Source organism: Anopheles stephensi, chromosome 3 (genome assembly GCF_013141755.1).
Source record: "Anopheles stephensi strain Indian chromosome 3, UCI_ANSTEP_V1.0, whole genome shotgun sequence".
NCBI classification, from domain to species: Eukaryota; Metazoa; Arthropoda; class Insecta; order Diptera; family Culicidae; genus Anopheles; species Anopheles stephensi.
In genome coordinates, this window is record NC_050203.1 from 40,661,679 (window position 1) to 40,687,015 (window position 25,337).

Genomic DNA, 25,337 nt, shown 5'->3' on the forward strand with positions numbered 1-25,337 from the left:
TTGGCCCTTTTCCCCCCCGGAGGGATATTTTGACGAGTTATGAGTTAGCCTCGGTTTTCCGTTTATCAACCGGTGAGTGATTGGTGTTTCCGGTTTAACTTACGTTTGTTTCACTATCCGTCGCTGCCCGGATTCGCCATTCGGGTCCATCGTTCCCTTTTTTCGGTGCAAACCTATTCCGACGTCTTCGATTTTCCATCATCATCGTCATCACCATCATCGTCATCACCATCATCGTCCTTCAACATTGTTCCATACCAACAGGTACTGCTCGGGTCACGTTTAGGCCATTTTTTACTGCCAACCAAACTCGACCCCGCCATTTTTACGGCCATTTCGGAACGGTCGACCGACGACGAAGCTGAGCGATTGCGGAAGTGGTACAGCACCAGATGCCCCAGGACGACGAGCCCCGGCCCGGAGGACGGCGATGGATGCTACTGGCTGGCTACGGACTACAGGTGGGTAGTGGTGAACCATTTCAATTTTCTTGCTTCTTTCGAGTGCGATTTTCGCCATCGTCTCCCGGTCCTACCGGCCCTATGCTATACTGGACCCTTGGGGTGGCTGCAGAACAGAGACATAAAGTGCCGGATGATGAATTGATTATTTTTATTGCTGATTGCAATCGGGAGTGCGGTGGAGGTTCGGAACGATCGACAATATTTTAATGATCGAAAAAAAGGTCCGGGAGCATCAGTTATCAATTGTGCTTATTTATCGCAAGCTATATTCCGAATGTGGCGTTCATTTAGTATAATGCGAGGCGATTCATTAAATTAGTTAGCTAACAGATAGAGACATTAATTTTCTATAAAGTTAGATTGTTCAAATTGGAGGGAGTAGGAATATTAATTTATATTTTCCACCTAATTTAACTTGAGGAACTTTTTTTTGTAAATCATTTCCAGCCGGGTTTGAGCGGATAAAACTTACCGCAAAGTACAAAGACATCGTATTGGCAGAGTGAAGCACCAGAAATTAATCCATTACCGAAAGTCAATAGAACTCATTTATCTTGTACGGGTGCCACTCGACGGAGCAAGGCTCCCGCGAACGAACAAATTTGCTAAATGTCACCCGTCTCCCAGCAATGATTGAAAGGAGAAAACCCGCTTCTTTCAGCACTTGTAAGCAGCTCTTGAAGCGGGAAAATTTTTGCCCCCTAGCTCAGCCCCAAGTCTAGCACCCCTCGCGGGCGTCACAAGCCTCTGCTGGCTGATTCGCTGATTCGCGGAGTAGAATGCGAAACATTTAATTAGCTAAGCTACGTCAACAATTCTTCCATGGAAATTATGTTGGCCCCCGGGGGGGAACGTTATTGTCCTCCCTAGAGCACCACGCGAATCGAACCGAGCCGGGAGCCACCGGGAGCTCGGTGTTTTGAGTTATGAGGCGACGTTTGTGGTTGGAGGTCGGAAAAGCTCGGAGTAGAAGCACTTTATCAAAATCATTACCTTAGATCAAATCAGTTATTGCATGTGGCTTGGCTGACTGTCCTTCCATAGGTCGTTGGGAGGGTCTCCAACCCCACTCCCCCCAAAAAAACAGCTTCCCCAGCAAACGATATCTTTGTATCGAAAGTGACGTAATCCCGTTTTTGCCAATCTTTCGCCCAAGTCCGCTTTTTTATATAACGCTTTGGTTGGTTTTTTTTTCGTTTGCTTCATTTTTGCTCAATATCCATTCCATTTTTTTTGCAGAAAGCTGAACCGAGCCGAATGGGCCACGGAGGCTGAACGGTTGCGCGAGCTGCTCGAAGGAAGGATAGACGAAGTGTTGCGCTCGGCACAGGAAAAGTCACTCGACGATGGATTGAACGGGCCGGAACAATTCTGTGATAATCTGAAACGACTGAAAACCAGAGCTATCGCACGGGAAATTGAAAAGGGTTTAGGTAAGTGGATTGTTCGAACAGGAGATGTCATCGATTTGAGAATGTCGACGATGGGCGTGCTGGGTTGGTTTTTTGTCAAGGCGTGAAACGATTCCGGAGGTCCCGGTTGGAGTTTGAGAACTTGCTATCAATTGCTGTCTGCGTGTAACAGCGGTTAGACGAAGTGGTTGCTCATACAACAACAAAAAAAGACCACTTATGGACTTCTGGAAATGGGCTCGATAGGCTTTAACGCAACTGTGGAAGCGTTCTTTAAAAGACATAATGTAATACCCGTCCAATTGTTACCTTTTCATCTGCAGAGGCCATTGCCTTTCAAACAATCAATTAAAGTGAAATGAAATTATTGATCGCGCGCTTTTCCACCGTGTCCCGATAGCCGTAACCGTACTCCGACCTTTAGGAAACGGTATGGAATTGAGCGCGAGAGTTTGTAAGCGATTATCTTTCCCAATCAGGCATCCCCGTCACGTAACCAGGTTAATAGAGAGTAATGGAAATCAGTTGTCATTTCCCGATGCGCGCAACGTGTCCACTTAGCGTTCATTATCGCGTTTGTCCGGTTTTGTTTGCCGTGTCTATGAGTGCTTGCAAGTTTCCATTTCACCAGCCAGATTCTGGTAATTGATAAACGGGTAAAGGGATGGGAGAGCGGGAGACCGCGACTGATGTTGGTGGAGAGTTTCCGTTCGACGACAATCGATTGGTTTACATGATCGGTAATCGAATGGCGTTCACTTACGATCGATTACGCTTCATTAGACAGTTAGTATTTTTTTTGGTTTGACAAGGAGAAATAAATGTTCTTAGACAACACCCACGGGAACATGGGATTTTTACTCAGTTAAACTCTTTCCTTGGCCAGACAGGAGACGCACAACTTTGCACTCGACTTAGGCAGCACACAACACTAAGAGACGAATAAACAACGACGCTTTCAGTTTAAGGCAGAACCATACTTGAAGATAGTTTCCCGCCAAATGTAATCAGCAAATATGGAGCGCAGTGGAAGAGCACACCGTGAAGAACTCGTTTGATAGTACTTGTGAAGGTAGCTCCTAAAGTTCCCATAACTTGATTAAGACATGAGTCCAATGTCCCTTTGGTAGAAAGATCCCATTCCGTCTGCCACTTCCTCGTGGATCTCGTCTTAGCGGAGCTGCTGAATAATATCACCCCATTAATGTTGGTACCTTTGGTACACTCACAGTCCTCAGCCAAGATGAAACATACAGGCATCATACTAGAGGGCACTCTGTTGTCCACATGCTGATTCTCTTTGACCTCCAGAATATGTGCCCAGTTTGCAGCATTGTATCGCAGCCGTGAAATTGGCACATTGGAGAAGTCTACAACTGATCTTGAGGTCATCAAGGTTAGACATAATCGACGCTAAAGAGTTTCTAGTCTTGGTGCAGGCGTACAAGGCGATCGTCGATGACAACTCAACGATACTCAACGAGCTCAGTTGCCTTACGGATGGTATGAGCTCTGAACCACCGAGAATACTTGCCGATTGTATCTACTTGTAGCTGCTTATCAACCGGTACTCCATCTTGTTGTGGGCAACGCCCAGTTTCACGCTGCGTATCCTCGATTCTGTTCTAATCACAGCCTGTCTGGCCAAGAACTGGGTTTAGTTGCCGGCGAAGCCTATCAACTCCGCTCCTGGTGGTAGTTCTAGGCACAAAACTCCGTCATACATTACATTCTACAAAGAAGGTCCCAAGATCGAACCCTGTGGAACGCCAGCCGTGATATTCATAGTCTGTGGACGGTCGGTCATTAGACAGTTGTGTGGAGCATCATAGAAAGTGGAGTCATCTGTCCTTGTTTAGCAAATCAATTACATGTGGCAATGGATTTTTGAGCTTTTATTTGCTGAGGTCTTGAGTCTTGATAAATTCTTGAGAAGCGGATGCTAATTTACAGTATGGTGATTCAACTAACATTAATTTCCAAACTATAAAACTGTTCCAACTTGTCATATAAAAAATGAACAACCGTTTTTTGAGGATTCTTTAATGAGCAGATTGCATGTTGCGATAGCATTCGCTACTCTATTTCACCACGTCCTATCGGTCCATCCTGCATGAAGTGGCCTCGAAGAACCCACTTTTGTACCTTGCCGTTCCGTTCTAGGTTTTTACGAACCCGTCACGATCTCCACGACCGGAATCGACCTAAATAAATAGATAATCAGCACCGCCGTGTTGCGCACCATTAACCGTTCATCCATCTTTTTCCCCCGTTTGCTTTTATTTCCCCTTTTTTCGGGTATCGTGTTCATTGCCCAACATTTGCTTTACCGTCGTCGTCGTCGTGGTCGTCGTGTATTTGCTGCCGTGCTTAGCGTGCTCACCGGGACGCATTTTGACACTTTTCCGCCACTGGCAGAAGCAGCCGGAGAACGGTTCTACCGAGCACGGAGATGATGGTCCCTCGGGGTCGAAAACATGCAGTGTGGAGCAGCTCGAAAGCAGCCTCGTAGCAGCGTTACCTGCCAGCAATCATCAGACACTCACGTAAGTCTATCTGCGGGACGGAACGATGGAAATCAGTGACCGCTACTCGCACCCCTTACACTCTCGTTCCTTCCATGCTCCACGTGCCATTTCGAAACTCATTCGAGCCACCAATTTCCCGGCCATTTGGATCTAACTGTGGATACAGGAGCCAACGAACATGCCAACGAACACACAAAAAAAAGATAGATATTCATTCGGTAACCGGTTTGTTTGTTTTGTTCTTTCATTTCCTCGTGCTCTCGTCGATCGTCTCGTCGCGCCGATTTGCAATGGCGAATGGGGGAAAAACCTACCACCATTTCGGGGCGATGTTTTCATTACTGATTTTGCGAACGTACAGCGTTGATTGGGCGGAAAATGGAATCGACCCGGAGCTCGAATGTCACGATCTCTACTTGAGTAGCTTCAAGAACAAAATGTTCGAAATGATGAAGGCTTCCATCGATCAGGATTTGGCCAAGGACCCGAACGGTGGCAAAGGACGGAAGAAAACCGTGCAGGTAAGTGATGTGTGCAGGCTGGCCAGGTGAAAACGAAAAAACATTCGTGCTGGAGGGTGCTGGGATAGAGCGGTGCTAATGACGGTACATATGTACCATTAATCCCGGATATGATGGAATGATTTTTACCGATGCTTGAAACTTTTGCACTTGAAGCGCCCATCGATCGTCGTTGTTTGTTTGCTGAGCAGTTTGGGAATGGATGGAATATTTATAAATGACGTACACGTGTTTGTACACATATTCTCGACTGCTGGAAGGGAAATGCGTTACTACTTCACACAACCAAAGACTTCATTTGTATTGCATATTTTAAATGCTTTGTTTCGAACCCATAAAATTTGTAGTATTTTCTGTCCCTCAAAGCTACCCGGTAAACGAACGAAAATGACTCGTTGAAGTACTGTACGCAACAATTGACTGTGTGTATATCCGCGTACAAGGCGATAGAGATGTAAGCCCAGCTTATTGGCAGGATTTTGTGGTTTGTGTGGAACGTGCAGAGACTGACTTAACCTGATGATGACAGTGCAAACATGCTGACACTTCAGTCTATCTTGTCGAAACCAGTGGCAGGCGTGATATGTTGCAGCCGTTTTGTAAATCTATACGAATGGGCAGCGAACCTGGCACACAGCCTGCATTGTATCAACAATCCAATACTTTGTCGGTACAATGCTGAGATGAGTTGGTTGTGGAAATGTTCTATGAAAAGTGTGAACACTGATTCCACTTTCTATAGTGCGACTAATATTATTATGACGTTTATTTTTGGTGTAATGTAAAAAAATATAATTTGTTTTTCTTTCTTTAAAACATTTCAAAAATGTATTTTCTCATAAATTAGATAACAAATAATATTAAAAACCTAAAATTAAAATTAAAATTTCTCCAAATATTTTAAAATTACGTGATCGTTTCCTAGTGCAGTAATTTAAGTTTTTTTGGTGAAAACCCTTCTTACTGCATGCATTTTCCTAAGAGAAGACGTTTTTTTAATTTCTTAAATTCCAATATACATAATTACCCAAACCAATCTGTTCTTGCCAATAAATATGTTTCAACAAAATCTAAGTCTATCAAATCATCCAATGAAATTGCATTTACTCACAAGACCTATTTATTATGGTTGTGTCCTAATTAATTTGATAATGATGGTTTTTAACAATTAAAAATAATGCAAAACTGTTTAAATTAAAGGTACCGTTATAGCGAGTGGTACCAGTGTAGAATAAATGTTTTGTAAATTGAAAGAGATTAGGTACGTTTTCTAGACATCCCTCAGTCAACTCATATACATATAAATCAATTCATATAAATAGCACATATAAATAAATTCTATCTATATCACATCTATTACAAATAGAACGAATCCTTCAGTATCATTGACAACTACAACACATAACCGTACCATGGCTGTGTGTGTCTGTGTTTTGCAGGAAATCTTCCACGAGCATTCAACGCATTTAATGTACTTAAATGAGCACCTGAATGCGAACAAGTACATCTCGTCAAAGGTACCGGAGCGGATACGGCAGAATGTGCAGATGAACTTCCGCTCCGGCAGCCGGCATCCGCCATATTTCATCCACGGCGGACATGGCAGCGGCAAGAGCACTTTGCTGTCACACATCTACACCGAGCTGACCGGGTGGTTCGAGCACACGAAGGTGCACCGCGTGATACGGTACGCTGCGGCGACGCCCCGGTCAGCCTACAACCTGGAGCTGCTGCGCGTCGTCTGCCAGCAGCTGGCCATCATCCTGAACATCCCCGAGGGCTACCTGCCGAAGGACGCTTCGTTTGATCCACTCTACATCAACAACTGGTTCCAGAATCTGTTGAAGCACTGCGAGGACCTGCACAATGAGATACTCTTTCTGTTCATCGACGACCTGCACCGGCTGAACCCGCTGGACTGCGATATAGTGGCCGCCCTGTCCTGGCTACCCATCAGCCTACCCTGGAACGTGTTTCTGGTCGTTACTACCACCGTGCCGATCGAGTCGCTCCGGCTGACGCCGATGCAGAAGGAGCGCTTCAAGTGTGCGGAGTACTTTTTCGATCTTTCGCTAGAGCAGAACGAGACAAAAGTGCAGCGCTGGGGTACGGTTCCGAATGCTCCCGAGCCTGAGCCGGCGACCGATGTTCCCACGTTTGCGCAACTGGTAAACGATTTGTTCGACGCGATGGAACAGCGGTTCGGTGTGAAGGGATTCAGCCGGCTAGCCATCTACATCACGTGTTCGGAGTACGGGTTAACGGAGACGGAGCTGCTGGAGCTGCTGATGCCGACGCAGGACGCGGATCTGGTTATCGATAGCCACGAGGGAGACTTCAACTTTTCCACCTTCCGTACCGTTCGCAATCAAATGAGTACGTACGACTGTTTACCCGGTCCCGTTCTCGATACCCATACCGGGTGCTAATTTTTGCTCAACCTTCCCGCAGGACTCATACTGCGGGAGAAACTCATGTCCGGTAAGCTGTTGATCGTCTGGCGGCACAGCATATGTTCGGAGATTACCCGGGCCCGCTACATGACGCCGGACATTACCCGTTCCATTCACTCGGAGCTGGTGAACCTGTTCTTCCCGCCGGACGGTGACGACAGCGAGGACATGTCGACCGAGCAGCACAGCAGAAAATCGAGTAAGTACCTCTCGACGCTGATGCTAGGACGGTGTAGGAAGCAGCTTGGGCAGCTGGGCACTGATAGCTGCCCGGATGCCCGGATGCCTGAGCATCATTGCATTGTTTTACGAATGAGCAGGGAATGAAAAAATGCGGAACCACCGACTAATGCTATTTGTGTTACAGTGCCATCGTGTTAGTAGGGTAGCCGTACCTTTATTGTTGTAGTCGGGGGCAAGATTTTAAATGGTGACGGTGCGCTCCCCCTTTCAGCAGGAGACGCTAGATGGCTAATTGGTTGTCGTTCAAGAGCTCTTTATTGTTAAATGAAAAATCGATAGCGTTAATTTAAACTTCCTACAGCGTGTTTGGTGATGCCGACGATGCCGTCGACAGCCATGGTTCACTGCTTGGCATTTGAACGAATGTGGTGACGGGCGTGCAAGTTGAAGTGCTCGAAAGCCAATTTACTTTTTCACAAGTTTGATAAGAGGTTGAATGTGATGACAGCCAAATCACTGGTCGCGCGGTCATGATGTTTGGTGGACTAAATAAGGCTTGTGATTGGATTCCTGGGAAATAAGCTGTTCTATTTGTTGATGAAAAGGTTAATGAAAGTTTTATTACTTAGAAGTTTAATTAAAACGCATTATGCAAAACAGTGGCAGAGTTCTTGGTTCAATTGCAAGGAACCAATGGTCGCAGTCAAGCAACACTAGCTATTCATCTGTTAATTGGTACGATCAACTCACGTCACGATATTGCCACCTCTTCGGCACAATTTAGCTGCCTATCCGTACGAACATTCTTCATAAATAGATGTCCATGGTGCCGTGTAGGTAGCACTCGCCGGCTCGTCTGTACAAAAAGGACTATTGCCGTGATATCGTCGTCGTTTCTCCTTCAACATCAATTTAAGTTGCAACACTCTCCTGTGTACGCACATTCCGTCGAGGAAGCGGCACACGTACACAAACTATCAATAGGCGGGTACAATAGAACACTTGCAGAGATTTCTTTTCTTTCTGTGATGCGAGAACTTCGACAGTTGCTCTGCCTCCACGCCACACCGCCGGTCGGCGTGATTCTTCTGTGAAGGTAGAGCTTTTCGTTGTATCAACCATACAATTGAAGCAACAATAGCGGAAAAACAAAGGCATAAGAAAACTTTTCCACATAGACACACACTTTTTATCTCGGGCACTCACAGGGCAAGCCATTTGTCCCAAGGCCAGCTACGTAACAGAGTTCTGGCGCTTTACACCCGTGAGGGTGGCGCGAACAAAAGGGGTTTAGGTTGGCATTGTTCGCAGAGGATTTATGTGTCCTTTCTCGGCAGCTTTGCACCCGTACGGCCGGCCGGACGAACTTGCTGGACGGTGGGCTTTCGCCTGGTGTGTGCTGGTGCATATTTTTAAAATTGATTTTAATTGAATCGTTGTTTGTGAAAAGCATCTCCGACCGGCAGGTTGTCGGGTGTGAATGGGTACAGTTAGTGAAAGGGATGGTATTGTTGAACGCCAAAGCCCTGGTCCATATGTTGGAAGTGTTGAAACACTCTGGCGAATGTTTTGTGTGGATAGTGATAGTATTGCAAGCTCGCTGTGAAACTTTGCTTTAATATAAAAGAATCTTGCAAACAATATGGGACAATTGGCCCGTGACTGTGGAATTTTTCAGTCTGCTAAGGTTAAGGATGTTTTAATAAATTAATAATGTTTCAACCGAACAGTAGAATATTATTATTGCTGTTAGAATCGGATCGAAAAGTTGCAGTCATTCAATGGTATGTTGCATTCAGCTAGGGGAAATTGGTAATTTGGCTTTGGAACTTTCTTCTTCCTTGGCTCTACAATCTCGAAAGGTCTCGGCCTGCCATTTCTGGCTTACTGTGACTTGATTTTACCCGTAGTAAAGTACTCAGCCTTACGCACGGGGAGGCGGTCTGGATGGGATTTGAACCCCGGCCTTGCTGTGTGAAGACCGGCGCCGCTGTCGCCTCGGCAACCGGACCGCCCCAAAACGCTTTGGAACTTTATAACTTTATAAACCAAACCCTCTGCATTTCTATGTCTAATTGCAAAGTTCCACAACGCAGTTACAAATCACCCATAACTGAGCGTATTAATTTACAGAAGCACCTCGGAAGTCGTCCAAAACATCACCTATCTGGGGTCAAAAAACCATATAGAAGCTGTGTAGAACGTTTTCAGTCTCAGTCCTCACTTTTGAGTCTTAGAGATATGGACTATGTTCAAAGCCGATGAAACTCCCAAAGCCGCGTGCAAGAGACGGAGGACAATGGAGGAGCCGCTACAATGGCGAGCTCCACGAGCTGTACGATGATCTCACCATCGTGCAGAGAATTAGATTCGCCAGACTCTGGTGGGCTGGTCATGTCATGAAAATAACACCGGACGACCTAGCCCGTAAAGTCCTTTTAGGCCGTCTACACGGACAGAGGAGGCTGGTTAGGCCCAGCTTGAGATGGAGTGATGCAGTTGATGCAATAATGGATTGGCAGACAACGGCGCTGGACCGTGAGCGGTATCGAGGAATGTTACAGTCGACCGAGACCGTGAAGCGGTTATAGCGCCTCTTAACAAAGATATTGCAATATTCCACTATCCATTTGAAAAATTCTTCCGAGTGATGCAAACTCAATTCCACTATATGACTCGAAACCATGTATGTGTATCTAGAGCTTCTAGAGGTCTTTGTCAGGCATTTTTTATTTTCCATGACTTGATTTTATCTGCAGCTAAACATTCAGTCTGGCACACGGAGAGACGGTCCGGATGGGATTTTATTCGCGGCCCTGCCATATGCAGCTTAGTCCCGCTATAGCTTCGGTTACTAGACCACAGAAATTTACCATAATTGTTTTCAATATTCCATTGCATTGGATGTGGAATACAGCAACGAGCTTGAAATACTTCGTTATTCATTTGACGCATTCCCTCATCTGATTTAAGAATTCCATTTTATTGATCAAAACCTTGAAGCTCTAAATTTTTTACTAGCAAAAGGGCCTCTTCTTGAGATATTGTTTTAATTAGAAAAGATATTACAAAAATGTTCAACCTGATTTTCCAAATAGCTTATCACTGGTTTCGTTCATCACACAGTTGCCCAACACACAGTAACAACAGTACCTTCAGTGTCAGCGGTCTTGTACCTCACAACCGAAAATTGCGTGTTCGTGTAACATGTGCTGCGAAATCAAATTACAAAGCATTTTCAATGTCCCTCCCAATGCTTCCCCCCACACTCCACCTGCACCTCTCTCCTCGTCCCCTTGGGGGAATCAAATTGTATCCCCGGCTTAAATGTTATCCTGCACGAGATAGAATAATAGGATCAAAGAGCGTTAACCCGCTTTCCCCCTTGTGCCCCCTGGTTTCATGTAATCACAAAGGCAACACGTTTGACGCAAGGAAAGTGGACGAACTTGTGGCAGAAGAGCGAAGACCAGTGGTGCCTTAATTACAGAGCAGCATAAAACGTACGATGACGACCGGCGGGCAATTTGAATTGAGCTGACATTAAAAGACGACGGTGACCGTGCAATGATACCCCTCGGATGGCATCCGAGCGCCTAATTCTCGATTCATCATGACTTCTTGTTATTTGTGAGTGTGTGTGTGTGCGTGTGTCCCCTTTTAACGATGACGGGCGACAGAAATAATAAAACCTGCCCTGGGTACTGGGGCAGGTCGTCACTTTCGGCGGACAACTGTGTGTTGTCCCTTTGCTGTGGGGAAGACATTCGCGTCGCTGCCCATTAATGGCCTAGTGAGAACAGAACGTGTAAAGGGACGCAGTTTTCCATCACCTAGGCAATTGTTTGCTCTTTGTGCATGTTTTTCTTCCTCGATCATTTGAATGATGGCAATACGCGACAATAGCGATTTGCTTTTTTTATGACGAACGTTCGTTAAGTGTTATGTTGCATGCTTATTTTCACACCTTTAAGGATGTGGACTTGAAGACTTGATTGGGCTACTTGAGTGTGGCCCATGCCAGCAGTGACAAAGTCTCGTTAATAATATTTAGTTCAGTCCTACGCAGTGATAGACAATAATAACGAAAATGAGAGAGAATTCAAAATTAAAATGTTTACTTTACAATTTTACTGATATTTTTCCTAACATGTCATCTACAATGAAAATAACTTCTATGTAAAAATCTTCCTAAACCCACCGAACAGGCATGCAAACACAGCAGGATGACAATGTGACTCAAGTGCTGAACCTAGGGCCGGACATTTCCTACAGCATACGGCACGTGGAGGAAGCCTGGCACCATCTGATCAAGTCGGAGGACACCAAAAAGCTGAAAGAGATTGCCGTGTGCAACTTTGACTTTTTGCTGGCTGCAGTAGGTATTCGGCGCGCATACCGGACGCACCCATCCGCGTGCTGTTGCTCTGAATCATTCAATGTTGCCTCCCTTTTCGGCCATAGGTGCAAACAGTGTCCATCAGCTATCTGCGCTGTCTAATCGAGCACGTACGCTGCTACATCCTGGACCGGGACATCGAGCTGGTGTACTACACGATCCGGAAGTCGAGCGATGTACTGACCCGCGACCCAATGCAGCTGGGCGCACAGGTAAGCGGGAAACACTTCGCCAAATTGAACCTCGACCTGACGGAAAGCACGGAACCTGATTACCTCGGGGGGGCACCGTTTCGTTTGCAGTTGATTTCCTGGTTGAAGTCCGTGTCGGCACACGAGGGACCGCAGGCACTGCTCAGCGTTACGGTACAGTCGGCGACAGCGTGGTGCGATGGGTACACTGTCCCATTGCTCGTCCCATTGACTGGATGGTTGCCGGTTCCGCTGCCCAGCCAAATTCGGTGCATCACCGTGCCTGGTCCGGGTCCGGTGCGTTGCATCGAAGTTTCACCGTCCAAACAGCATCTGATATTATCACCAAAGGTTGGCGATCCTCAATTGTGGCACATCATGAGTAACAGTCTGGTGCATACGTTTAAAGGTAGGTTGTTTGTTGATGTCGTTTGTTTTGTATTGTCCGCAATAGTATCCCAGAACGCAATTCAAAATATTGGCGGACATTGGCTAACTCGCACCGAAAGTTCGACTAATCAGTGAGTTATGCCCGCCTCATCCGTAATATCATGGTTTCTCAGAGGACAGTATTAACCTTTGCTATTCTATTGCATTATTTCCCCCCACTTATCGGATAACAGATAGATTCCTCAACAAAATGAACAGTCTTGTATATAATACGCAAAAAAAGGATTGCTGTCATCTCAACTCTAACAAAAGCCCCAAGAAAGTTGAACTGTTGACTTTACAGCAGGAAGCAGGAAAAAATAGCTCAATGTTTTTGTTTCGCTCATCGCAAAGATTAAATGAGCAGCAAAAAGGAAAATAATGCATTTTTTTTCTATCGAAAGTAGAGTATTAGGTAGCTTGAGTGCCGCTACGGATGGGTTTGCTCTTCTGTTTACGTTTGTGCGAACTTTGGGCAAGGACGGCACAACCTCCGTGTAATTTGATGGAGTTCAGGCAGCAAGAGAAAAAAAGGTTCATTTTAATTAAAGATTCGCATCCATCAGCTGGGTGCGATGGGAAGCACGACAGTACGACATCCGCCACGAATAATCTATTCCGTCGTATCGTGTGTTTACGTTCGTTTGTTTGCCCTTTTAAATTCGGGTTTTTTTTATTAAGCTTTAGACTTTGTTTCGCGGCTTAGGAGATAAGTTGATGGATTAAGTATTTTGAATACTTGCAAGGATTCTTTTTCAATCGAAGGTCCTTTCAAAATTTGGACCAATTCATGGAGTTGTAGATCAGGAACTTTTATTTGATAAAAATTCTTCAAATTCAATTCTGGAATCCTAAGACCTCTCGAGGTTGTAGGGTCCAAGAGGGAAAAATAGCCGGGACGTATTACCAATCAAAAGTTAAATCAACAAACACTTTGTACTTCCTTCAAGGGTTCTTGTCAAACGGTCTGTGTATCGTCCCATTGTCTCCACGCAATAAATCTTAAAGCTTTTCACTCCAGTTCCTCACTGTGGGAACCAACAACCGAGAAGGAACCATCTCCGGGCGAACATAAATTGTATGGGCAGTTTGATCGTTTTATTTTCCAATCATCCACCCAACTGGATCGGATCGGTTGGCAATGACTCCGGTGTGTCCCCGTCTGACACATTGTTGTCTGCCACAATCACTAATGTCGTATTATGTCAGGCTCAGGCTCGTATCATGTCCGGTTCGCATTTTCATGTTTCATGCTACCATCTCTGCTCCACTATCACTGCTTTCTCGCCCTTGTTCTCTCTCTCTCTCTCTCTCTCCCTCTCTTCCTGCAGGTCACAGCGGTCCAGTTACGTACATGAAGGTGCTGTCTCAGTATCTGGTCACCACGTCCGAGGACACATCCGTTATCGTGTGGGACATGAAGACCCTGGCAATGAAGTTGAGATTACGGTAATGCTGCTACAATTTTGCATGTTTCATACTGGCTGCATCGGGGGTCCGAGTGGTACTAAACATTTATTTATAGGGTTTGCTGGTCGGCCCGGTCGCTTGGCCCGAACAGCTCGAACGCTCGATGGCATCAGACAAGGTTGGCAAAACATTTGCATAACGGTTCGGTCGGCCGGGCTTTTTTGTGCTGTGTGCTGAAATGTTTTCCTATGCGGTTAAAAAGTTGCTCCATATGTGGTGGCCTGGGTAGCGAGCAGAAAACAATAAGTACATGCTGGCTGGAGGTGGTAAATTGGGGATGTTAGGGGTTTGTGGCCATAGTGTACACCGCTGGACGGTGAGTCCTGAAGCAGAGCTTAAGCTCAACCTCAAGCCAGAATGCTGAAGAAGAACGTGCTGATAGGCATTCCTGAGCTCGGTTAGCGAAAAGACAGTCGATCCTTAGCCAGGCCGATATGCAAATCAACGTGCAGGGCCACACACTTACACACACAACATCCGAGGCATCATCGTTCATGCGTACAATGTATCTTCTTCACCATTAGCATCACAACTTATCACACCTGCCTGGCGTGGGCACACTGTCAGGACAAGACTTTTGGCTCCAATCTGGGCCCAAACACGCACAAACGAATGAAATTTGAGAAATTAATGAGTTCCTAACATGGTGCTAAATCATCCAGGCTTGGCTGCTTTCAACCCGGGGCACACCTTGGCTGCACCGTACGATGGGAATGATATAAAAAATTGTTACTTAGCTGCCGTTGGACGTGCTGGATAGGGACGTAAAAGAAAGAACGGAACTCGTGATAAGAGCGAGGGAGATCTGTTTTTTTTCTCATCCCACCAGGCGCTTGACAGGAAATTGCCAAGATGTGTTCAAACTGTTGCGCGAATCTTATTATTTTTTGGGGAGACGCAATAAAAATAATGCGCTGCGAAAAGGCAATCGTTGCTCGTGATATCGCATGGCAATAGAATCAAGCCACTCGGTGTCACCCGCTCGGGTGTTATTTTCTTCGCTGTGCTCGGCGACACGAAGGAAAATCAATCAACCGTTTTCACCTCCGATCGCTTATCAAAAAGCGTTTAACATTACGTTGGATGGATAATGTAAAGAGGAATGTTAATATGCCGATGATAAATTGGTTTGAGCACGACGACGCCTTGGAAAGGAAATTGTAAATTGTATTCTAATTTTAATGATGTATACGCCCGATCCTTTGAGCTTGAAAGACAAGCCCATGGTTTCTCGGTATTGTGATGAAAAACGGGCAAAATTTAAATATCTTGTTAAATCCTGATTTACACTGGCACGTTCCTGGTGTGAAGCATCGCCACACGAAAAGCCAAAAGAAGCCGTTGTAACATGTGTTCTGAGCTAACAATCGGCACGCCTCACAGACGCGCCAGAGACATCGTTCGGGGTTATCATTTATTTGTGATGCAAATGGTGACACAGTTTTCCACTGCCATTTGCATACACCGGCCAAGATCCGGCGAAAGGATTAACGCTTCAAGATGTAAGAACGGGCACGACACTCGCCGCAGAACTGGCGATGAGTTGGGGTCGTGTATAAAAAATCAGTTTGTCAATGAATGAGCTGCAGACTGTTCATTACGAGCGCGAGTGTTCTCAGCCTTGACCGTGCCTTGACATCTTCATCTACCATCATCGGGCGTTTGCTGTGTCTGATGGCAGCACAGGGCACCACGTTCCATTTGCATTGATAAGCGATGGCGGTACTCCCTTTTTCCATTCGGCTCTGCCACTCAGAATACCAGAACGAAGGAAGCGCACAAGTCTCCGGTACAGATGGTATGTGTGTGTTTCGGGGCACCAGGCTTGAATAGTAAAGTGAATATTAAGTTTTCAATTAACATAGCGAGGAAGAGAAAATGGTAATTTTGGGTGCCCCTGGTACTCCAGTCAGAACATTTGAGTTGTCGGCGAAAGGCAGCAATAGAAAGGCCATCCGAGACTCAGGGAATGGTTTACGAAAGATTCTGGGTGTGCTTTACGTAAAGATTTGTTATGTCTTGCATAGGAAGAGAATGGGAGCATTAAGTTGTGTTGAGTATTTTCGTGATTTGTTTGGGCGTAAACTCTTTGGAAGAATCTCAGTTTTTCGTTAAACTTGCGAGACAAAGTAATGAAAGTCTTACATTTATCCTTTCCGCAGGGAACACATTGCTCCGGCCCTATGTGCTACGCTGGCGTTAGACAACAAGTACATCATAAGTGGTAGTGACGATTCCAGCATCATCATTGCACTGTTCGAGACGGGCAAACTGGTAAGTTATTGTGAAACGTTCAGCATTTTTGTTCGTCCGTGTGAAAATTCGACAAGTTTGAAGTGCCATCGCATACACAGCTAACAAAATGCGTTCGACATGTTTTATCGTGGTGTAAAATTAGGTTACCAAAATTGATCATCACCGTGGTCCAGTGACGGCACTGCACATGAGCTACCCGAGCGAAGTGCTCGTCTCGTCCAGCCACGATGCAACCGTCTGTCTGTGGTCGCTGACGAACTTTACCCTTCTCAACTGCATCCAGATGGCGCAACCCATTCTAAACATGCAGATTTCGTGCGATTCGGTAAGTGTTAGCCTGGTGTCGACGCCAAACGAAACGCAGCAGTGTGTGTTGGTCCGCGTCCCGTTTGCGACCTTTCACTTTCGCACATTATTGCGTGATCGTCGGTGAACGAAGCGGTTGCTCATGCGATGCTGCCAACTTCCTGACGGATGTCGACCGTGTGCCGGTTGGTTTATTTATTCGCTTGCCCGTTTTTTCGCTACTCCCGCTAGACGTTCCTGCTGGTACACTGTGCCGACAACGGTTTGTATCTCCGGTCGCTGACCACCGGCACCGAGCTGCACGCCCTGAAAGGACACAAATCGAAGGTAAGCAGCTTACGGGTGGCACTAATCCCATAAACGGAAATTACGTGGAAAACTTTCCACCGTCAGGCGGCGTGTGCGTGATAAAGCAAACCCCCGTAACGGTGAAGGTGAACAAAGGAGCAGCCAATTCTATCACGGGACAGCCAGCGTGCGCTCGATCCAAAAAAAAAAAAAAAAACGGCAAAGCCAACGTTTTAACTTTCCATTTCGGGTTTTCGTTTTGCCCGTTGGACTGAATTTGGCTGAAGCTATTCGCGTTCGCGCCAGAGACGTTGATTAATGCAGAACTTTGTGCTAGTCATTCATGTCACTGGGACGCGGCAGATGGCTACATCGAGGTCGATGAAAGCATTTTCCTAGGTTTGGTTTTCTTAGAAAGCAGCGTTTGTTGTTCTTGAGCGAGTGCACTTAATTCTTGCAGGTCAAAGTTTGCAAGGAATGTAAGGAAAATTGTCTACTGCTCGATACTCTTTTCATGGAACAAGCAGTGTGTTGGTTGTGAGTTGCTCGAATAAGAGCAACTTTGAAATTGTTAAATAGAAATATGTTTTAAAATTTGTGTCAGAATTATGGTGGTTTGAAAGAGGAATATCTGTGTGACAACCTGGAAGTATAAAATGGTCGATATTGGAAGCTATCACACCGAGATTGATATGTGATAGCTGATCTAGATATATGATACATGAAGCCAATAGCAGGCCAGAATATTCCGAGATTTTGCAAGCTCTTCGAGGTAACCTAACGCAATTTTAGCTATTTTTAAGTTTTTGGATGATTGTATATTCATTCCAACATATGGCCCTTATTCAATTTTGTACATATTGTAGTAAAATAATTTCAGATATTTCAGAGCAAACAAAGTTCAACCGAATGAGTGCATCGGCGTTATAAGGATTGGAATATTTTAGACCAGAAATGCGTGAAAAGATTCCATTAAATCTTGCGAAGAATCGAGCAAGAGCATCAGATTCCACTTTTTTCTACAAATGTTCGAAAAGATCCTGAATAGAATGCAAAGTGCACTTTACTCGTTCATCATACAAAAACCTCTGTTTCCTGGGTCTCTGAGTTGGATTTTCGATTGGTTTCTCTTGAATATTGAAATCATTTCTTAGTTCCTGTAAATTGGCCTTGACCATCTTCGTTCATTTGCTTTCGATGGACTAGCATCTAAAATGAAGTATTTCGAAAGAAGAAAAAACTGTAGAGTAAAATCACTAGAACTATTTTGTCGATGCAGGATATTCCCTACAGAACAGAGAAGCTTCTGATAGACAGGGAGAGATATAAGGAGATATATTAATAGATTTTGTTTAGTGGAGAGCGGGCTCAACCTATTCAAGACTGTGACGCATGAGTCGAGTTGATTTTCGTTGATGAACATGATGATTTGGTCGACCAAAAACCAGTCATCAGTTTTTGGCGGTCTTACCTCTAGATTCACAGTCAAATAGTGAGTTTCTGAGGAGTCCTTGCGACTTGGTATAACTCTGGAAGACTGGACGACTTAGCTCAATATCGACAATTTTACTTAATTTTACGCACCTTTTCGTCCAGAAAGTGAGCCTCGATCACGTCAGTCGACCCATCTATTTGCTGTTTTCAGCAGTCTGTCTGCTTCATTCTGTCCCTGATGACGATTAACTATTAAGTTATGCACATGAGTATGTAAGGATAAGAAGCCCAGCGAATGGAATCAGAAATGGGAGGCCAAGGCCTCTTCAGGTTGTACAAACAAAGATGGAGAATTCGAAAAGTCAAACTATTATATCTAATTTAGCACTTGAAGACGCTATTTACAATCAAAGTTTATTGAAAGAAGAAGTTTCGCTGAAAAGTCTTCTGAATAGTACCCAGGCGTTGATTATTTCATCAGTGCTTTGAGTGCCGAATTAAAAGGACTCGAGGGCCGCATCTGGCTAACGGACACAACAAACATTCAAAACTTTGATCATACTTGCTTCTGGATATTTTTTTCAAAAGAATAATTGCTACCGATTACACTGAACATTTTGTTGTAAATGCTACAATTGAGTAAATGAGAACTGACGTTTCGCATCATAATAATTTCCGTTGAAATGACCAATCAACCATTTCAGCGGGGTGTTATCCAAGTACAGCGCTTATCGCTTGTTTGCTCGAATTCCTGGAATCAGCTCGTCCAACAAATTCTCGTAACTGTTGCAGTGGAATGTTCCTTTTTTCGTCCCGCATTGGCTCATAAATATGGCAATAGCTTACGTTGGGAGAAGTCATCTTTCGGATGCGAGCGACATATGTGCACACTTTTCCAATAACCGCGACACAGATACTGAGATAAGCACGCCTCGATTTCCCCCATCAGAATCGAGATGGATTAGCACTCAAATAAAGATAAAACTCTAATTCTCGCTTAAGACACGCCGAGACGATGTGGGCCGAGATTCTACCACATTCCACGAATAATGTACCCAAAACTCAATCGGTAGTGGTGGTAGTGCTGTTCCTTGCTCATCACCGTATGGGCCTTCATTCCGCGACACATGCCGTCGCAGCTGCATAATATTTGATTACCATTTTACTCCCTTTCCTTTTTCCCTGGAACGGAGTTGTTCCGGACACTACACACACACATCAGGGGCGACAGGAGCATCGCGCGCCGTGCGTCATTCGCGACTCGCTGCACCTAATAAATATTTACGATTATCGGCACAAAAGAGGCGCGATAGCTCCTCTTCTCGATGACGATGGCATTCCGGTGTCAGTTGCGGTTGTTCCGGTTCCGGTAGGGATGGGAAATCAATTCGTCATCGAGCAGGCGGGACCGACCGACTGCGCGCAATGTCGACGGCACGCGGGAATGGCATTCCTGTCAGTCGAACGGCTCGAAATAATCGGAAAACTTCCCCAACACTGGGCGCCATTTACATGAACGCTCCATTGTCCTGAATTCTCCCGCCGGCGGAACGCTTGCACTTTGCGCGATGATCTTTGCGTTGTAAGAGTTCGCCTTGCGTAATACCGTCAAAAGCTATGAATAAAATGTGGCACCAGCATCAGCAGTACAAGCAGCAAGGAGGGTGAAAAGCGGGTGGGTTGAAGCGAACGGGGCGAAGTGAGCCCGGAAATGGGGAGTAAAGCGAGACCACGAGCCTGGAAAACAGTGACACTTTCCCATGATGATCGATGGTTCTCGCATTGACGAGTGGCGGATCCCGATGCCTTCGAGAGTTCGTCTGCCAAACTCGAGTCGTTTTGGGATGGATGGATGCGTGCGTGACTGTTGTTTGTCGGAAGTGATGGGACACGGCACGTGGTGACGAATCTCACCAATCCCGAGCCAACGTACGCAGTCAGCTCGGAATCGGATTTAAATGTTATTTCGTGGCACCGAGTACCGTTGACAAAGCAAGAAAAAAACTGGGGTCGAAAAGACTGTGGCCGGGTGCGGGACGGAACGAAAACAGAGACGAGCTAAACAAGACACTCAGGCCAATGTTTTTCCTGCCCGGGCTTGGGAAAGGAAAATCCCATTCCGGAAGCCGACATATCCATGCGCGCCGACGTACGGTTCGCTGGTTTCGTCGCTCGGTGGGTTTTCCATCCGGTCCGTAACCGCTGAATTTATTAACTTCGAGCAAACGCGAGAACAGAAGGATTTCCCTAATTGTGTGTTTGCGCGAACGGCAAACGAAAAGCTTTTTGTTTATGGAGAGGAAACCTCTATCGCAAAGTCGGGAAGGAAATCCTACGCCGAATGCGAACGCAAATGATATTAAAGAGCACGGAACCGTGCAGAAGCGTCTTCGACGGGACCTTTCGGATTGCCGGGATGCGGATGGTAGAATATTGTAACTTTCAAGTGAAGTGCCAAAGTGGCTCGTTGCACGGTTGCGCTTACTGCGGTCGGAGCATGTGCCGCAAGCATCTAAAAAGGTGCTTTTATTATATTTGCGTTGGGTATAAAATTTGGTTGCAATTGAATCGTGCAGACTGAGTGCTGCTGTGCGCTACACTACACATATCGTAAATATCAGATCCCAATGTCCGATTCTCTGCTTGATTTACCCCCGTTTTACTTACCCTTAACCTTTGTGCTACTTAAACGCATTAAAGCCCACTTTATTAAAGGTTGTGCAGCTTTAGGGCACAATGCACTGCTGCCTCGTACACTGACGATGAGTCAAAGGGACTCTGACTGGCATGCTCCGGCACGAGACATCGGTTTGAAGTGGGCTTACGGTGCGGTTTAGCAGTTTAGATGCTTCCAGCATTATGAGCAACGGATTGAATTATTCAACCGAATGCTTCTGCAAAAAAGGATCAGTGGCTCCAGCGTGTAGCCACAGCATTCACCACAATCCCCGAAAGGATCAGTTTGCGTTTGCTCGGAGCTCGGAGCCGATGTGGCGTGGATGATTATGGCATGTTCATAAAGATTATGCGTTTGATTTCTGTTTGATTGCTTGCTGCTGCTTAACCCGACCATGATACCCGACCAGCTAACGGCTTTCGAGCGATGAAAGCCGGACGATTGTTTTCTTTGGTAGTTTCGCTCCTTTTTTTGCTGGGTTCTAACGGGCATTAAGGTTAATTTGAGAGCCCGCTTCGAAGATGGTTGACCAGCATCAAAGTGTAAATCAAATGAAGAAGCACAGAAAGGTAGAGAAAGTTCGGCTATTGAAGTTGTTGAACGTGATTTTGGGAAAAAGCGGGTTTTCCATTAAGTTAAAAGCATGTAGGGTAAGGGAAAAGTTTGAATGACTCGACTTGTATGATTCACACTGCACACCGGGTTGAACAGGGTTGTGGACTTCTATTGAGAAGTGATTTCTACTTAAATTTTATGACATAAGTGTTTTATTAAAATTTTTATTTTATATTAAATATTCTAATTTAATCGATCAGCAAAAGGCCAGACCATCTTACACGCAATGCAATCCATGATGTTCAATAAGTTGGAATGCAACCATATGCTATGTGGGTTATGTGACACACATACGTTTTAATGTATGTTAACAAGAACCTTCTTTATGTTTTTCTTTTTATCGAAGGGAAATCTCAATAGAGAGAGAGTATTAACCGCTTGTAGCTAGCGGCTCCATACCCTGGGTACTGTTTGAACTAAAACCTTCTCGTGGCTCAGACCTGTCACCCGATCACCGGTTACTTCAGGTGCAGGCTTCTGTGTATGGTGAATGACTTCACACGGTGTTACGCTATGACTCGATGCCAGGGTGGGTCAGTTGGCCAATCCTTCATTGTAATACCCGGCAATCAGCTTCTCCGTCACAACTGCTCGTACTTGGCGAACTTTATTGGAGCCCTCGTAACGTTTGCTAAATCGACAACCTCAGCGATTCAGAGACAGCCCCAAGATACTCGTTCCGTTGTTCCCGAAATATCGAGAAGGAGTCTCTTCCACTCGAAATCACTAAAGTTCCACTAAGGACATGATTGCGATACAATATGCCGTTCGCAGCACTCCGAATCGGGTCCCGAATCTTGTCTGCAAGGATCCGCTAATTCTCATCATATAGGGACGACTGTCCATTTTACTCTTGGACAACCAAAGGAAGTTACCTACATGAATTTTGTTAATGATTTTACTTATGATATTTAAGGGATCTGATTGTTCTAAAGCTGTAGTATAATGTTTAATGCGTATTATTATCTGTGTCCTAAAACTCCAAAACGTCTCCAAATTGACGGAGTTGAGGAGGGCTGATTTGTGAATTGAACGAATTTCGTTGCTAATCAACCCAGTCTTTGAAGCTTTTCGCAGCTTTAGTCCCATATATAGGTCAACCGACATGCATGGTATCAACTTACTGTCATTTGTTGTTAGTTTAACTCGCTTGACGTATGAGTACAATGACGTCGTAGGGAAGCTGTTTGCGAGAGCTGATCTGCCGGTGAGCTGGCTCAGGATTGTGGAAGAGCAGGTTCGTGGAAAAGTGAGCTGCTTGATCCAGTATTGATCAGTATTGATCACAAACATCATTACGCAGGACCTTTCCGATACAAGCCGAACGAAATTCTGAAGGTTCAGGGAGAATAGGTTGTTTCCGATGTGAGTTGTGTGTTGGTTTTCTGGTGAGAATCTCTTTATATTGCTTGCAGCAAATGATGTACAAAATGGTCGGTTGTAGCCGTGTATCATAGTATCAAGCAGGTTGGGGCACTAGAATAACATAATATTTCACAATAATAATTACTGCACCGGCTCATACAGTGAATATCGTCCAAGTGTGATGTCAGCAAAATTTTTCCGATTTATTCGATAAGACTATGTGGCCTGGTAGTTTCCGAGACATTTATTTTCTGAACTTTTATGTCTGACCGTACACGCTGAGTTAGGTCTAATAAGACCATAAAGGACCAATGTCGGAAGATTACCACGGTATGGGACAAGATGTCGATGGTGTAGACGCGTAACTCGTGCGATAATTTTGTGAAAAGTTTCAAGCTTGGAATGATATAATAATATTCTCAGTCAATAGGCCCTAATGGTTCTCTTTACTGCTTAGATTGACTCACAAAAGATTATCATGTAATTTCATTATTAAACGCATTTTAAAAGTACATGAAAGTTTTCCTTTTGTTTATTTGATGCTAAATAATTTCTGCTCTACTTAACTTAATTCTTCAATACCGGTAATCTGTAGTAGTCCTTTTGTGGGACGATCGCTTTCTCTTATCAAAATTTAAAAATGAAATAGATTACCTTACTGCATTTATTAAATGTTTTTTTTGGCCATCATACTCCTGTCACAGGTTCGCGCCCTTTGCATCGCAATGGACAGTCAGCGAGCGATCGTGGGCGGCGAGGACACGAAGGCGCTCATCTTTGACATGCATTCTGGCCGTATGATCCGCTCGCTGCCACCAAACCCGGGCGCCGTTACCGCTGTGTACGTGATGGAGAAGGATGACTACCTCATCACCGCCGGCGGTAACAAGATCACGTTCTACTCGTTCCGCAACGAAGATTCCATCGTCAATTTCTACCCGAAGAAGAAGAAAACGCTCAAAAAGTTCCACCGGAACCGGTTGGCGTTGCAGTCGACATCGAGCCCGGTTATTTGCTTCGACGTTTCGCGCGATTCCACAATGGCGGCGGTGGCCTCGAGCCGGTGCGTACAGATCTGGCAGCTGAATTCACCGGAGCTGACCAGTATCCTGGAGGGACACACGGCGACAGTGACGTGCGTAAGCTTTGCTCCAAACTGTGAGCTGGTCGCTTCTGGGTCGGAGGACAAATCGGTGAACGTGTGGAGTCTGGGGCTTGGATCGGTGACGGCCACCTTCAAGGGGCATAATACCTCGATCACTTCCGTAACGTTCATGATGGATGCCCGGCGCATCATATCGGCCGATCGCGATGGGCTGCTGTACGTGTGGATCTCCGACTCGGGTATGATTCTGCAGAGCGTTCAAGGACCGCACAAGTGTTTGTCCGTCACGAACAACATGAAGTTTGCGGTGTGCACGAACGGGGACTCGAGTCTACGCATCTGGTCGCTAACGCGTGAGGACGAGAAGTACACGGTGTCACACTCGGACGAGATAACGTGCTTCATCATCACGGCCGACTCTCTGTACGTCATCACCGGATCGAGGGACATGTCGCTGAAGGTATGGCAGGCGACAGGAGGTAAGCTGGCGCAGGTCCTCGTGGGTCACACGGATGCAGTGACGTGTGTGGCAGTGTCCGTAACCAACAAAAGCCAGGTCATATCCGGTTCGAAGGATTCCAATCTCATTATCTGGGACATTCACACGGGCGAGGAGATACATACGCTCGCTGGCCATCTCGGTCCGGTGACGTGTGTGAAGGTGTCGGCGGACGGTACCACGGCCGTGTCGGGAAGTGACGATAAGACGCTAATCGTGTGGGAAACGAAACGAGGCTTAGCATTAACCTCACTGCAACTGCACGTGCAATTCACGCGCTTCGATATCAGTCTCGAGTGTTCGCGGATCATTGTGCAGCTGGTGGACAGCTCTTGTTTGCCCATCATATGTCTGCACAACTCGCCGGCTAGCTACATTAAGCTTCCCACCTACTCGGCACCGGCCCGGGACGTGGAGGATCTTCGACCGGCTGGACCGAAACGACCGGCACGGCGTCTGCTCAAGAAAGAGGTATCGCTGGACACGTACACCTGGCAGAAGAAGTACGCACATCTCACGTCCTCGGTCATGATGGCGCAGGTGGACGAGCGTCTGAAGCGCCGGTTCTCGGTGTCTGCCAGTATGGAAGAAATTTCGAAGCTGGCCGAGGCGAAGAATGTTGAATCTCAAGCCACGCTCGGTCCGGAGCAGGCGGCCCTAGCGCAATCGCAACACTTTGATCAGCTGGAGGCCCTGTGGAATAAACGATCGCCTCCCAGACGCCGACTAAATGCGGTAAGCG

The 25,337-nt window shown here is 45.8% G+C and overlaps 1 protein-coding gene across 6 annotated transcripts in view; it reads left to right on the forward strand.

Moving 5' to 3' along the window:
• The window catches only part of LOC118512020 (NACHT domain- and WD repeat-containing protein 1), a 52,966-nt gene that overhangs the window by 23,904 nt on the left and 3,725 nt on the right, over positions 1-25,337 (forward strand). For all 6 annotated transcript variants that reach the window (XM_036055804.1, XM_036055800.1, XM_036055805.1 and 3 more), the window contains exons 6-19: positions 265-461; positions 1,704-1,897; positions 4,251-4,422; positions 4,766-4,925; positions 6,365-7,301; positions 7,377-7,577; positions 11,770-11,939; positions 12,026-12,172; positions 12,263-12,560; positions 13,912-14,029; positions 16,213-16,324; positions 16,449-16,631; positions 16,844-16,939; positions 23,696-25,330. In XM_036055804.1, the coding sequence (XP_035911697.1) occupies positions 265-461; positions 1,704-1,897; positions 4,251-4,422; positions 4,766-4,925; positions 6,365-7,301; positions 7,377-7,577; positions 11,770-11,939; positions 12,026-12,172; positions 12,263-12,560; positions 13,912-14,029; positions 16,213-16,324; positions 16,449-16,631; positions 16,844-16,939; positions 23,696-25,330 (4,620 nt within the window). The remainder of the gene's footprint in view (positions 1-264; positions 462-1,703; positions 1,898-4,250; positions 4,423-4,765; positions 4,926-6,364; positions 7,302-7,376; positions 7,578-11,769; positions 11,940-12,025; positions 12,173-12,262; positions 12,561-13,911; positions 14,030-16,212; positions 16,325-16,448; positions 16,632-16,843; positions 16,940-23,695; positions 25,331-25,337) is intronic.